Below are 14,731 nucleotides of genomic sequence, written 5' to 3'. Positions count from 1 at the left end.
AGGGGGATCCAGGGAGGTCTTCCTGGAGTCGGTGGCCTTGATACTGCCTTGGAAGGCAGATGGAAGTGTTTCAACAGAAATAGTTGTTTATATGTAGCTGGGAAAGCGCAGTGGAAGGCCTCTGATCCATCTGAGGAGGTCCTAGAGGGGTATGTAGGCTAGTGGGGTGCTTCCCCCTCTTTCCCCCCATCTCCTCTTTAAGCCTTTTAGGAGCAGAACTGGGGCCCATGTGTTTGCAGTAGTTTATTCATATTTTGTCACAAATGGCCGGGGAGGGGGTGCCGTACTCCTCCAGGCAACATAGAAAATAGGTTCAAGAGACTGGGTAGGCTGGGGTTGGGACAAGTAGGGACAGGAAAGGGTCTGGAGAGAGAGCCTGGGGGAGGGGAGAGGGCAGACTAGGGGTGGGGCTGCCCCCCTGCTGAGCCTGCTCATTCCCGGTGTGGGTACCCCCCACCTGCAGGGGGAGCCTCAAGGTGGGGGTTGGAGGGGGTGGCCCAGAACTTCCAGGGTCAAGCCCTGCCCCTTGGCAGGGCCTAAATTCCCCCTGAAGAGGACAAGGCCAGAGGTCCCACCCCTTCCAGGACTGACTGCCATGCCCACAGGCTGGCAGAGGAGCTCCTGCCCCTGTTGAGAGCTCTGCCCAGCCCTAGTCCAAGGGGAGGGGGCTCTGAAGGCGGGAAGTCCCCGCAGCAGCAGTTTGGGGGGTGGAGAGGAGGCTGGGGGCACCAGTGCCCCCTCCCTCCCCAGGGCTGAGGCCTCTGTGGCCCAGGGGCAGGGCTGGGGGTGCACAGGCGTCCGGTCCGTTCTGGGCTCACTCCTGGCCGGCTTCCCCCTTAGAAACTCACCAACGTATAAACCATACTGTGGGAAGACACGGCAGTGAGCCAAGTCACAAGCGCACCCAACTACCGTCCACCCACCCTGTTGCACCCCAGTTATCAAGGGCAAAGGGCAGGAACTTGGGGCCCAACCATCCCTGGGATTGAAGGGATGGTGCCTAGCACATCCCTTCCCTGACTCTGACTGTAGCGGGCAGGGTCTCACCTGTACAGGTAATAGAAGAAGGAGAGCAGGTAGAAGGCGAGTTTGCACCAGGACTCCTTCTGGCAGTAGTTGAGGATGTCGGCATTCATGATGGAGACGGCGTCATACATGACCTCAGAGCCATCTGCAGGGCGGTGGAAGTACCTGGGGGGAGGGAGGGGTCTGAGTGCCCACCCTCAAGGCTCCCAACCACATCCTGCCGGCTCCCCCATCTCCCCCTCCCAAAGGCGGCGGCTGCCCTCACCTCCAGAGGTGGTAGAAGAGGAGGGGGATGTTGAGGCCCAGGGTCACCCACTCAGCTGCACACAGAAACATCAGACAGAAGAGGCCGTGGATGGAGTATTCTGGGACCACCAGCTGGGGAGTGAGGGTAAGAGGTCAGCGGCCAGGTGCTAGGACAGATCCAAGCTTCAAGGGTCCTTGGGAGGTGCCCACCCACCATGACCTCTGTGATTAAAAGGGCTTCTAGCCTCCCACTCCCTCCCACGTGGCAGAGCGGATCAAACAGGCCGCAGATGAGGAAAGCCTGGCTCTGGGTCACAGTGGGGCTGCGCTGGACTAGGAGCCTTCCGCCCCTAACGCTGACACTGACCTTCCTCAGTAGGCAGCAAATGCGTTCGATATTTTTTAAACGCTCGCGCTGTCGGGGAGGAAAAGACAGCAATGGTGAACGTGAAGGAGCGGGCACTGGATGCGCCCAGCCGCACTCCCACGCTCCCCACTCCCTGCACGTGGCCACCGGGGGGCGCCAGAGCAGGCTCTGCGGCGTTTTCGGCGGCGCGGCAGCAAAGCAGCCGCGCGGTCCCCATAGCGACCGTCACCATGGAGGGATCTTCACCCGCGTCTCCACGGCAACGGCCCAGAGCCCGGCAACGGCTGCCCCGCCAGGAGGAACCCGAGCCCTAAGCCCGCGCCAGGTGTTTGCTGGGGGCGGGGACAGACAAGAGGAAGGGGCACGGCCACCGCCCCCCCACACACACCCCCATCTTCCCGTCTTCCCGCCGCCCTCCACCCGCGACATATGGAAAGACAGACGGACGGACACACCTCGGCACAGCACATGTATCACTTACTGCCCGCGCTGGGTTGCCCTGGTCGATAGGGTTCTTGAAGTCAGTCCGCAGCTCGTCAAAGGCTATGATCTGGGGGAGGGGCGTATGCCCGTCAGGGTTGGGGCAACAGCTTATGGCCCTCCCACCCATTCGTCTCTGGTGTGAGATTCACACATGGGGATCGACCCAGATGAAGCTTGCTGCAAAGGTAGAGAAACTGAGGCCCAGAGAGGGGGCCTGGCCCAAGGCCACACAACAGTTTGGGATGGAATTCTAGTGTGCTGATGCGCACTTCAGAACATGTCTACTACACCTCCATCCAAAACATCCCAAGAGATAGTGTCTTGTCTGCAGGCCCTGTGCTGAACACTGGGCCCCAGAAGCCTGGGACACAGCCCCTGTCTGGGAGGAACCTCAGGCTTAGAAGGACAACTGTGAACCGCATTCCAGGGTGATCGGGGCTGCACAGAAATTGGGGTGGGTGCCTGATCCAGCGTGGGGTGGGGTGGGGAGTTCAGGCTGGACTCGGAGCAGGTGTTTGTCTGGTGAACAAATGGGGGGAAGGGCAGTGGGAACAGCAGGTACAGTGGCAGAAGGTTGGAAGAACAAGGAACATTCAGGAAGCTGTAGGTTCTATGGGGCTAGAGTGAAAGTGTAAGGTGAGTGGGAATGGTGAACGATGGGCTGGAGTGGTCAGCAGCGCCAGACGTGGAGGCCTTGTAAGGCGGGACCAGATATTTGGACTTGAACACAAACGTACAGGGGAGCCATTGAGGGGTAGAAAGCAGCAGAGTGAGGGCCGTCAGGGTGATGTTCTAGGGCTCAACGAGCAGGAAGTACATACTGGCTAACAGTCCCCGCCAAGACATACACGATGCTTCCTTTATGCCAACAGGCTTTATGTTTAATGCTTGCAACAGCTTGATGATGTAGGAGCTGTATTATCACTTTCATTTTGCAGATGAGGAAACTGAGATAGATTAAATGACTTGTCCACGGCCACATAACTGAGATAGATTGACTTGTCCAAGGCCACATAGCTAGTTGGTGGCAAGCCAGGATTCTAAACCACTTGGATTCCAGAGTTAAAATTGTAAACACTTTACTACACTCAAGCCAGACCAGTCAGGGGACTTTTGGATGTTTGGGGTGCAGGCTGGGTGCTGGGGGCAGGTAGGCGAGGCATGGCGATCCGAGTGAAGAGAGGGCAGCGGGGATGCAGAGGGGTGGATGGGTTCCAGAGCTATTTAGAAGCCAGACTCCGGAGGGCTTGAATGGCAGTGAAGTAGAGGCAGAGGGGCCCAAGGAGACTTTGGGTGTTGGGGCATCTGGTGGTGAGCACTGTCTTCATTGGGATGGGAACTCTTGAGGGAGCAGGTGTTTCAGAGGATGACGAGATGGACGTGAGGGGAGCTGGCCTGGGAGGAAGGCTGGCAGAGGAGCCTTCTGGGGTCCCCTCCCCTCAGCACCAGCCCCAGGATGAAGCAGTGGGCCCACCACCCCCAAGCATCCCAGACCCCATAAGGCTCGAAGCGAGAGAACATGGGCTTCCTGGAGGGAGCTGGGGCCATCTGGAGCAGCTCCCCCAATTCTCCCCCAACTCTGGGCAGCCGCCTGCCTGTTAGGCACAGCAATGGGGTCCAGCAGGGAGCGGAAGGGTGCCGTCTGTCTGCCCCAGAGCTGGCACCACCAGCAGGCAGCGGGTGTCGTGCCTCCCACCCCCCAGGCTTCCTGGCGCTGACTCAGCCCCCTGGAACAAACAACCCCCCCATGGTGACAGCAGACACGCGTCACTCATCACCAGGGTTGCCTAGTGACCAGCAGGGCCTGGGCTCAGGGTCTGTGGTGGGATCTGGGGTCCTGCCCTGGAAGGTTCTAATTCTTACCAATTTGGATTGAGAACCACACCTCCTCTCCCCAACCGCACACCCCTTGGCAAGCCTTGCCCTGGACTTACATACACTCGGCCTCATGTACAACAAGCCTACTTCACCAGTGAGGAAATGGACGCAGGACAAGAGACTTGCTATGACTGCCCAGCTAAACAGCTGAGCGAACACAGTGCCTGAGATGTAGTACGTACTCAATAAACATTTTCTGAGAACGCCTGCGCCCTTTTTTCCAGCCTGGGAGCCCCACAGGAGCAAAGCCTGAGTCTTATTCATCCTAGTCTTCCCCAGAGCCGCCCAGAGCCTGGTTCTGAGGAGCATGGACACGCTGAATGGAGGACTGCTCTGAGGACCCCCGGAGGACAGGGCCCCCCACAGAGGCTGTGGGAGGCCTCTGGGTGGGGAAAGGCCCAGAAAGGGGTTTCTTGAATTCCAGGAGACTTTCTTCCAGGAGCTGGTTAGCTCTGTGTGCCCAGCCTGTGACTCTCAATTCCTTCCAGTCCTCAGGACTCCAGCCACCACCCTACAGGATAGTCCAAGGCCCTGGCATGAGACAGAAGGCTCAGGGAGATCAAGAAGGATCCAGGGGAGATGCAGGAAGAGGAAGACAAACAGAGAAGCAGGCAGAGGAAAGAAAAGGCAACTGAAAGGCCCACAGAAAGAGGCAAAGTCAAGGGGAGAGAGGGCTGCAGAGGGGGGGTGTGTCTGAAGGTGCCTATGGGGGCTCACTCCTCACACAGGAGGGGCGCAGTCAGAGTCCATGGAATCCTGGTGTAAAAGAGAGAGGTGGCAGGGGGGCAGCAGGGGATGATGAGGGAGAGACAGGTCAAGAGCCAGAGAGGATCATGGAGCAGGCAGGCAGCAGGTCCCAGGAAAAGAAGGGAGTGATGAAGTGGGGAGACCCAGAGAGAAGCTGGTAAGGCAATGGGAAGGAAGAGGATGGAAGGGGGACTAGAGAGGGCTGGCAGGGCACAAACCGATGACCGGGGAGGTGTGCGCTGGACGTACAAGCAGAGGATGCGGAGCGGAGTGGGCCAGGGCCAAGATGCACAGGCTGGGCGGAGGGGATGGGGTGGTGGCCGAAACCTCAGGGGACAGAGGAGAAGAAAGGGCAGTAAAGAGGGGGGCAGGGGTCCCAAAAAAGAAGCTGGAGGCTGACTGACAGTTCTGCAGTGATGGAAGGGAGACAGGCAGGGGAGGAGAAGGCCCCAGAGAGTGGGGGAGAGGGACCCTCTCTCAGGGAAGGCAATCAGCATAAGGGATGAGAAACGGACATTTCGAAGAACCAGGTGTGAGGCAAGGCCGGAGCGAGAGACAGACCCAGAGAGACAGGAGACAAAGAGGAAAGTGGGGGCAGGAAGAGGAGGAAAGCTGGAAGTGCGGAGAAAACCTAGTGGGGGGAAGTCCAGACAGGAGGGGGCAGGGAAACCCAAGGTGAGCTGGTTAGATCTCTGGGGCTGCTTACAGCCAATCGATGCAGGGTCCTGGGTGGGGGTGGGGGCTTGGGGTGGGACGGGAAAGGGTTAATGGGCTCTGCGATCTGTGGGTCCTGTAAACAGATGCAGTTGCCATAGCAACCAGCTCCATCACTCTGGCTGGAAAAACCCACAAAGGGGGTGGGGAGAGCAGACAGACAAACTGCCCGTTGGACAACGGGGGCGACTAAATGGTTGGGGAGGGGGGCGGGAAACAGGAGGAGGCAAAGTAGCAAGAATCCCAGAATTTCGCCTCACACCCCAAGGCTGCATGGGGCAGGGGAGGGGGGTCAGGGACCCACTGACATACCCACAGACAGGCGGGGGCGGCGGAGAAAGGGGGCCCCCCGGAAAGGAAGCTGATGATGAGGGGGGTGTTCATGGGGTGAACAGCAGCCGACTGATGGGCGATAGCGGAGAGAAGGCTCCAAGTTTTCCGGGCCCTGAGACCATCCATCCGTCCCCCTCCCATTCCCTGTGCCCCTGCCCCCACCCCGCCCCCAGCCCCAGCCCGGCCTTACGTGCCAGATGACAAAGAAGATGAGGGAGGCGCACAGCACCAGGGTGAGCATGTAGCAGAACGCGGCGAAGGTGAACGCCATGGCCCCCGCGCCGGGCGGCGGCCCGGGGGGCGCCAGCGCGGGGCCCGGGCGCAAGGGGACGCCCCCCCGGCCCGCACTTAGGGCCGGCCGGGCATGGCCCGCAGGGCTCGGGCGCGGGCTCGGGGGGCGCGGGCAGCGCGGCCTGGTTTGGGTCCGCGGGGCCGTGGGGCACGCGGGGCGCGGGCCGGTGGGCTCGGGGGGCGCGTCCGCTGCCGGCTGCCCGGGCCCCGATCGCTCATCCTGCGATCCCTCGCCCGCGGCTCCCTCGCTCACCAGCCCGCGAAGCCGGCGGGGCGGAGCCGGGGGCGGGGCCGCCGTGCGAGCAGCCTCGGGCGGGCGGGGCCGGGTCTCCGTGCGCCCCTCCGCCAGCCCGGCCTGGGCGCCACCCCCGCCCCAACCTCAGGGACACGTAAGCATGGACGCACATGCCCGGCATACCCCCCTCTCCCCACAACCAAACAACGAACCCACCGCAGCCACACTCGGACGGGCTCACACGGGCACACACACTGTTCTCACACACCGGCCAGGAGGCTGGGCTGAGGTCTGAAGTGCAAAGCACTTGTCACTGTCCGTCCACCGTCCGTGTGAGGGGCAGACGCACCTGGCTTGAACCCAGAACAAGCCAGGAGAGGGGGCTGAGCCAGGCGGCTTCAGGGGACGCAGGCCGGTAACACCGGGGCCGAGTCCGCAGGCCCGCCGCCTGCTCCAGCTGCGGCCCAACTCCCCATCCCGAGCCGCCTGTGTGGGTGTCGGCGGCGGCTCCCCAGGTGCTCACTGATGGCCGCTGCCTCCCTCCCTGCCGGAACCGTGCTGGGCCCGTGGGGACAGACCACAGCAGCACAAGCAGGCAGCTCTCCTAGCTCCAGGAACTGGGTCAAGGACTTCCAAGAGCAACCCTAGGACACAGCCTGAGCCAGGACCCCCGTGAAGCCCAGGGCTCCAGTTCCTTTCCTCCACCCCAGGGCGCCCCCACCACAGACCACACTCACAGACCACAACTTCCTTGCAAAAACCCTCGGCTCACCCGAGGGCCAATGGAAATTTATTTATTTTTTGTCCTTTCGTCTTTCCCCAAGTGGCTTTTCCTTGCAAAATGCCTGACATGACACCAGAGGGGAACCTGGGAGTGGGGGGGCACCCCAAGGGGCAGCCCAGGGTCTTAGATACAAGCTGGAGGGCAGGGCACAGGTGGGACAGGCGAGAGACAGCACAAGGGACATGGCTTCTCAGGTAGAGACCAAAGGTTTGTCTTTGTGCAGGAAGAAGCTGTGTCACAGGGCAGAGGGCTAGGATCCTGGGTGAGGGAAGAAGTGGAGAGGCCCCTCAACCCTCGGTGGCACCCACATTCCCAGAGAAGTAGGGGGTGAGGATCCGCCCTCACGGGCTCCAAGGGACGGACAGGGCGGGGCGAATAAGCCAGACGTGCTGCCTCAGGGGAAGGAGGCGGTGCTGGCAGAGAGAGGGTTAAGGCTGGTGCCCAGCCTCTGGCACGGTGGGCCTTCCGCCTCCGCCTGCCTTGGGGACAAAGGGGCACGGTGGGCAGGCAGCACACGGGCCTGGATCTGGCAGGGCAGGGGGCGGCAGGAGCAGGCTCCCTCTGGGCTCAAGACACAGGCCCAGCGCAGCTGCCCACCCACCTGCCCTAGATGTGCTCACACCCCACCGCAGCTGGACGGCTGAAGCTCTGAGTGTGGGAGGGGTGGGGGGCTGGGGAGGGTAGGGGGCTGGGGAGAGTAGGCGGCTGGGCCCCTGTGGCCCCACGCCTGTCCTGAGGTCTAGCCCAGGGCCCTGGATCCCAGGGCCTTGGATCCCCTGGTCTCATTCCCGGCCCCAGGTGCTGACTGCAGCCAGGGCAGTAGAGGCCAGGGAGGCCCTCAGCTCTTGGGGAAGCAGGGCAGGTACAGGGGGAGAAGGAAGAAGAGTCAGGAGAGAGACCCACTGCAGCATACATGGGGGGCAGGGAAACAGAGGCGCCCTCATCCCAAAGGTGTGTGGTGGGGTATCTGTTAAAGTCCCCTAGAGGCAGCAGCAGAGCAAGACCGCACCCCCACCCCAGCCACAGGTCCTGGGTGTCCTCCCTGGGGGGCCTGGGGCTCAGGGTGGCAGGCAGATGGGCCAGAGGGAGATTGGGAGCCCAGGACACCCCCAAAGCCACAGATTCAAATGCCCCGGAGAGGGAAGCCCCTCCTGCCCCCTCCAGGGGCATCATCTGGAGAAGGTGCCCCCTCCTGTCCCACCCCATGAACCCCTCCTAGCAACAGCCACCACCAGCCTGCTTCACCGGGGTGCTATCGATCTTGAGGTTGGGCCGCTCACCCCCCGAGGCTGCCCCGGGCCCCATCCGCTTTTTGATCTCAGCAGCCATGGTCATGAATGCCTGCTCGACGTTGGTAGCGTTCTTGGCACTCGTCTCCAGGAAGGGGATGCCCAGAGAGTCTGCAAACTCCTGATGAGGGGAGAGGAGAGGAGAGGAGGTAAGCAGTGGCAGGCCCTGGCCCCCTTGCCACGGTGTGCCCAGCGGCCTGGCCCGGCCCGCTCACCTTGGCGGTGGTGTTGTCCACCACCTTCTTGGTGGTGAGGTCGCTCTTGTTGCCCACCAGCAGCTTATTGACATTCTCGCTGGCGTAGCGGTCAATCTCTTGGAGCCACTGCTTCACGTTGGCATAGGATTCCTAGAGGAACCAGACCAAAAGGTATTTTGATCCCAACTGCTACCCCTACCCCAGGCCTGGAGAACAGGGGCCTTGAGGGGAAAGTGGATGTCCTGGGCTCCTGAGAGGCAGGCGTGCTGGGCTCAGGAAGCCAGAGGAAGCCCCATGGGGCTTAGGTCTCCTGCCTGCCCAACTCTGAGACCCCAAAAGCCAGGGCCAGAGCGGCCCAGCTTCTCCCAACGGCCCCAACACCTAAACAGCTTAGGCTGTGTCTCCCTGAGACACAGAAAAGGCCTAACCACACGTGGGGAGTGCATGGCATCAGAAGAGAGACAGGCCAGAGGGAAGACAGAAGCAAAGGCTAACAGGTTAGCAAGAATCCCACAGCAGCCTTAAAACCCCATTCACGTTGCAAACCTGGGAGCCCAGTGGCAGGTGGAGGACCCTCCCGGAGGCGGCCCTGGCCTAAGGAGGGAGACAGGGACCCTGGGAACAGGGCCTAACATGCGTCCTACTTCTGGCACCAACAGCCTCCTCACTCAGCCCAGCTCTCCCGGCAGCCTGCCATGCCCCAACCCCCACTCCTGGCATGCCGACAAAGGACAGAACTTTTAGGAACAGGATTGAGCTAGAGCCGCTTTCCCTTCTTAGGAGCCAGAGGTCTGATGATACCACACTGGGTTCAGACGTACACCTCCTGCCACATCCCAGGCTGGGCCCTGGGCTGGGCACTGGGTTCAAATAATGGAACCATGCCTGAGCCCAGCCCTAAAGCACTCAGGGGACACACGCAAGGGCAAGACAGGGTGACCAGTGCTGTAGTAAGAGAAGGCAGGAGCTGGTGGAACTCCAGGACCATCTCATCTCGGGGAGATTACAGTTGACCTGCGCCTGCAGGGGTGAACTACCCCCATATGGGTGCTGGTTGGGGGACGGGGGAAGGTGCGGGGGGAGGAGGCAACATGGGAGGGGTGTGGCATCTTTGGGGGGAGGGGAAAGCTGAAAATTGCTGGGACTCAGGCCCTGGGCAGGGAAGCAGAGGAAGAGGAGGCAGGCCCGAGCGGGGAGGGTCCTGGCCTGGCTGAATCTTGGACGACCAGGAGCCGGCAGAGGTTTCCTTAGGAAGGGGGCAGCAGAAGCACACTTGGGTTCTGGGAAGACAGTCCTGGAAGGAGTGCAGAGGGCACATCAGACCAGCAAGAAGACGGAGACCCACTGGGAGATGGCCGTAATGAGCCAGGCAAGGAGGCAGGCGAGAGCACAGGATTTAGTGAGACGATTGCAGGCTTAGCCCCACCTCTGCCATTTACTGTATGACCCTAGATCCGTCACCTGACCTCTCTGAACCTCAGTTTCCTCACTTCAATAAAACAGTACCTCCCGGTGGGGGTGTTTTGAGCAAGAGATAATGAATGCAGGCCTGTCTCATAACAAGTGCTTAATTAGCAAGAGCTGCTATTATTCTCATCACTGCTATTATTATGAGGGGACAGATTTGAGAGACGATGGGGGAGAACAGAGGGGCCCGGTGACTGCTGGGATCGGGGAGGAAGAGTTTTCTGGTCAGGCCAACAGGGACACTGTTATAAAGATGAGGACGCAGGAGCCGGTTCAGGAAGAGAGAGTGAGACCAGCACAGGATACGCTAGGTTTTGCAGACCATCCAGAGCTCTGTGGGGGGCCTAGAGGCAGGCTAGGGGCAGGAAAGGATGTGCTGGTAAGCAAAGAACCCTGGGTTCATGAACACTGGCTTTGCCTTCCCTGTCTGTGAAACCACGGGCAAGTAACTCAACATATTTCCAAGCCCGTTTCCTCATCTGGAATACAGGGACCCCACCATTTAGTTCACGGGGTAAAACCGTGAAGGTGAGAATTAACAGAGACGTAGTGCCAGCACAGCACAGGCCGCAGAGGAGGAGGTCCAGAGTGATGGCCGTTTAGCTGCAGAAAACACAGAGCAAAAGCCACACCCCAAGGCGGCCAGGGCTGCACAGGGGGAGTCAGGAGGCTGGGGGCCGTCAGGAAGCACAAAATCCGGGGTGGGGGGAGCAGCAGCGGACGGATCAGTAAAGTCACTGAAAAGAGAATCTAGGGCGCCAAGAGGTGGGAGAGCTGGAGACAGTCATTTTTTCAAGGAGAGGGAAGAGAACACAGTTAAAAGCCACGAGAGGTCAATCGTGGCAAAAACTGAAATGAGGTCACAGGATTTGGCAGTTCGAGGTCCATCGTGACCTGCGCCTGAGTGGAGCACAGTTCATCCACAGCCTGTTGGCCAGGAGGCAGCATGAGTCCCTGGCGAGCTGGAATCCAGCTGCCCCTTGGAGCAGGGACTCCTCCTGGCCTGGGGTTGATGTAAGCGTCTCCCATGTACCCAGGGCCGGACCCGCGTTAAGCAACAAAGTTTAAAAACAACAAAGCTGGTAGAATCAGTAGGCACGGGCTTTCAGGCTCTGCCACTTGAGCAGCTGCAGGGCCTAAGACCCATTTCTTCATCTGTGAAACGGGAATATAATCCAGACCTCTTTGGAATGATATGAGCATCAGAGGGCTGTGACAGAATCTGTGAACTGTAAGGCGGGGCAGGACTGTTTCTCACTGTTAACATCACCACTGCTGCTACTGACATGCGACTGAAGTTGCCACAGCAGACTCAGGGCTCCCAGAACTCTGCTCACATGGGGCCCAGAGCGCACAGCTCCTTTACTTCCTTGTGTAAGCCCCTCCCACTGCTTCGCCACAGGGTCTTTGCCCAGGAGGCCATGAGCCCAGCACAGCAACCAATCAGCTGACTAACCCACCAAACAGAGGTGCCTGGAAGGTCTAGAATAAGGTTTGACAGGGAGGTGAGGCCTGGTTCTGTCAAGGCCCTACAGCAGGGCCTGCCTGGGGAGGATCCATTTCTGCAGTTATTTGCCTCCTTGTGAAATAAATCCAGGAACAGTCTCCTTTCCGGGCAGCATGAGGAAGAGAGGATGGGAACAATAAAAAGAAGCAAAAGCCGAAGACCCGAGGCTGAGGAGGAAAAGGGGGGACAGTGAGCCCAGGACTACCTGGTCTGTGACGTCGTATACCACGATGATGCCGTGAGCCCCCCGGTAGTAGCTGGAAGTGATGGTCCGGAACCGTTCCTGACCAGCTGTGTCCCACTACAAGACAGTCGGAGAAGGGGCAGGTCAGCCCTGGGCTCCATGCCCAGAGCCCCTCCCCTGTGAAGGCAGATGCCTCTGCACCGGGGCTCTGGGAGCAGCCACACTCACGATCTGAAGCTTGATGGTTTTGCCGTCCAGCTCAATGGTTCGGATCTTGAAGTCCACCCCGATGGTGCTGATGTAGCTCTCTGTGTATGTGTCGTCCTGGAAGACCGGGGGCCAGGGAGATGGCCTGAGCAGACAGGTCTGAGGCCCATCTGGAAAACCTCCCTCTGGTTCCCTGCCCCACCTGAGTGCCTCACTGCTGAGCCCCAGTTCTCACACTCCAACCTGCCAGCCCTATGCCCTTGCTCAGTCAGATATATTGTGGGCAGGTCCTGCCACTTCATCCCTGGTCTCCTGGGTCTTGCAACCACTGTTCTCTGTTGCCCCACCTCCCTCAGGCCACCAGCCAGGACCCTAGATGGATGGTATGGGAAGCTTCTTACTCACAGCAAACCGTAGGAGCAGGCATGACTTGCCCACGCCCGAGTCACCAATCAAAAGCAGCTTAAACAGGTAGTCACTGGAGAGAAAGGATGGGAAGATGTGAAGGAGGGCAGGGAGCCCGCCTGAAGCCACAACTACAGCATTCTCCCACAACACGATGTGTGCCTCAGATTAGGGTAATGAGGCACTCATAAGACCCTCCTGCAAGTCCGGGGCTGGGGAGGGCTGACCACACCCCATAACACCGCTGGCCCAAAGGGGAGCATCTGAATTTCCACTTTACAGAGAAGAAAACAGAGGCACAGAAAGGAACGTGACTTGCCAAGGATCACAATCAGTCAGGTGACAGAGCTGGGTATCCCAGACTGGTTCCTGATAGACTCCATGGTTTCTAGTCCAGCAGGGAAACCCTACTGCACTGCCCTGGGCCTGTACCTGACTGGGCAGGAGAGGCCCCAGAAGTGGAGGCCAGGGCCCAGCCTAGAACCTATGAACTGAATTTCTACATAGAGAGCCTGGTGCGAAGCTTCTAAGAAGAGAGGGTCAACAAGTGCCAATGATGGTTAGGCAGCATCATTGACTAAGTGGACATGAATCTGAGCAGACTCCTGGAGACAGTTAAGGACAGGGAAGCCTGGTGTGCTGCAGTCCATGGGGTCACAAAGAACTGGACAGGACTCAGGAACTGAACAACAACAAAATGTATCAAGTTTACACTGGTGCCTGGCCCTGTGCTAAGTACTTCAAATTCATCATCTCATTTACACTTTACAACAGTCCACTGAAGTGAGTGCTTTTATTTCCAACTAATGAGGAAACCACAAGCCAGAGAACGGAAGCAACTTGCCCTAACTCACACAGCTGTTAACTTTAATACTGGAAACCAGGTTCAGACTCCAAAGTCTCGTTGAAAGCCTGTTGGTACCCTTCTCTGTTTCCCCTTATGATCCAGCTCAGAGCTTCACCCTTCCCCAAGGAAAATGTGAAGTCTGGATCTGGAGAGCAAAAAGGAAGTAGCAGAAGAGGAAGAAGATAATCGACACTTGGTGAAAGCTGTCAGTGAGAAGTCGAGGCAGAAACGCGGGCCACCTACCCGTAGGGGGAGTGACCAAGAAGTGAGGAGAGTTTGAGGAACAAAAAGAATCCCACTGGAAGGGTGGAAGCAAATGCCACATTCGTGTAAACTTCATCCGCAGGGTGACGGCGACGGGAAGGGGTGTGACAGTGGCGCCGGGGCTTGCGCAAAGGTGAGGGGAGGGCGGGAGGGGACCGGCCGCCGGGGGCGACCCGGCACTTTGATCCAGCAGCCTGGATGGGAGAGCCTGCGAGCGAGTTACCCAGAGGGCCAGCCTCCAGGAACCGGATTCCGGGAGGACCGGAGAGCAGAAAGTACCGCCCGACCTAAACGGCCCGAGTCTGGACCGAGATCAGAAACGCTGGTGACTGGCTCCACTATCAGGACTGTCGTCAGCTCCCCGATCGCCACTCTAAGGCAGCAGGTGGGGAAACTGAGGCCTGGAAAGAGCGGGGCTGCAGGGTCACCTGACCGACAAGGCCTGGTGGTGCCGGTGCCTCGGGCTCCAAGTGGTGCCCCTCGGGGTCGCAGTCTCCAGGCCCGTGTGCGAGAACTCGGGGTGTTGAGTCAGGGTCCTGGGGCCCCCGCGGGAGGGGCAGGACCCGGATGTGAGGGGGGGGAGGTCAGCGGAAGAAGGAGACCCGGATGTGGGGGCGCCGCGCAGCCCTGACCCGGGCCGGACAACCCCGGTAAGCGTACAGTCCCGTTCTCGAGATCGAGGCTGCGCCGCACGGCGCGGGCGGGGCGCACTCACTATTCGGGGTTCATGGCGGCGGCGGCGGCCCGCTCGGTCGCTCCCAGTCGGCTCTGCTCCGCCTCCCGTTCCAAGATGGTGGCCGCTCCGCCCCAGAGACCCCGCCCGCGACGCGCAGGCGCAAACGTTCCCGACTGGGGCCTCGACGCATTGCTTCTCGGAACTTGTAGTCCCCGTACGTTTTCCAACTCACTCCCGCCGCGCAGGCGTAGACCGGAGAGCCCGAATCTCCTAGCCCACGCCTCCATCGCCGCGCATTGCCTTCTGGAGCTTGTAGTTCGCCCCCCAGACGCACCTGGGCTTAAGGACCGCGCTCTGCAGCCTCACCGCGTCCCGGCTCAATTTAGTGCTGGGATTGGCGTTTCACACCTGACAGAGGCATTCATCCTTATACTCCCCGCTTCCGGGTATATTAGTAAAAGTTTACTTATCAAGGGTTTTTGGTGTGCTGGCACTCCTAACTCCCAGCCACAACCCCAGGAAGAAGGTGTCACCCACATTTTATAGGTGAAAAACTCGAGTCTCAGTAACTCGCCCAAGGTCAA

At 59.7% G+C, this 14,731-nt stretch overlaps 2 protein-coding genes across 2 annotated transcripts; both read right to left on the bottom strand.

The window, feature by feature from the left end:
* Nucleotides 1-228: 228 nt before the first annotated feature.
* CNIH2 (cornichon family AMPA receptor auxiliary protein 2) lies at nt 229-6,354 on the bottom strand. Its single transcript, XM_069565632.1, has 6 exons — nt 5,985-6,354; nt 2,121-2,189; nt 1,640-1,687; nt 1,292-1,404; nt 1,048-1,191; nt 229-864 (listed from the first exon to the last, which is right to left on the bottom strand). Exons 1-6 carry the CDS (start codon nt 6,063-6,065, stop codon nt 837-839), a joined length of 483 nt encoding a protein of 160 aa, XP_069421733.1. The 5' UTR covers nt 6,066-6,354; the 3' UTR covers nt 229-836.
* Nucleotides 6,355-7,067: 713 nt separating this feature from the next.
* Nucleotides 7,068-14,391, bottom strand: RAB1B (RAB1B, member RAS oncogene family). Its single transcript, XM_069565631.2, has 6 exons — nt 14,187-14,391; nt 12,361-12,433; nt 11,977-12,072; nt 11,770-11,865; nt 8,609-8,740; nt 7,068-8,514 (listed from the first exon to the last, which is right to left on the bottom strand). Exons 1-6 carry the CDS (start codon nt 14,198-14,200, stop codon nt 8,320-8,322), a joined length of 606 nt encoding a protein of 201 aa, XP_069421732.2. The 5' UTR covers nt 14,201-14,391; the 3' UTR covers nt 7,068-8,319.
* Between the last annotated feature and the right edge of the window lie 340 nt (nt 14,392-14,731).

Source organism: Ovis canadensis, chromosome 21, assembly GCF_042477335.2.
Source record: "Ovis canadensis isolate MfBH-ARS-UI-01 breed Bighorn chromosome 21, ARS-UI_OviCan_v2, whole genome shotgun sequence".
NCBI lineage: Eukaryota > Metazoa > Chordata > Mammalia > Artiodactyla > Bovidae > Ovis > Ovis canadensis.
This window is presented reverse-complemented; position numbering and strand designations above follow the sequence as displayed.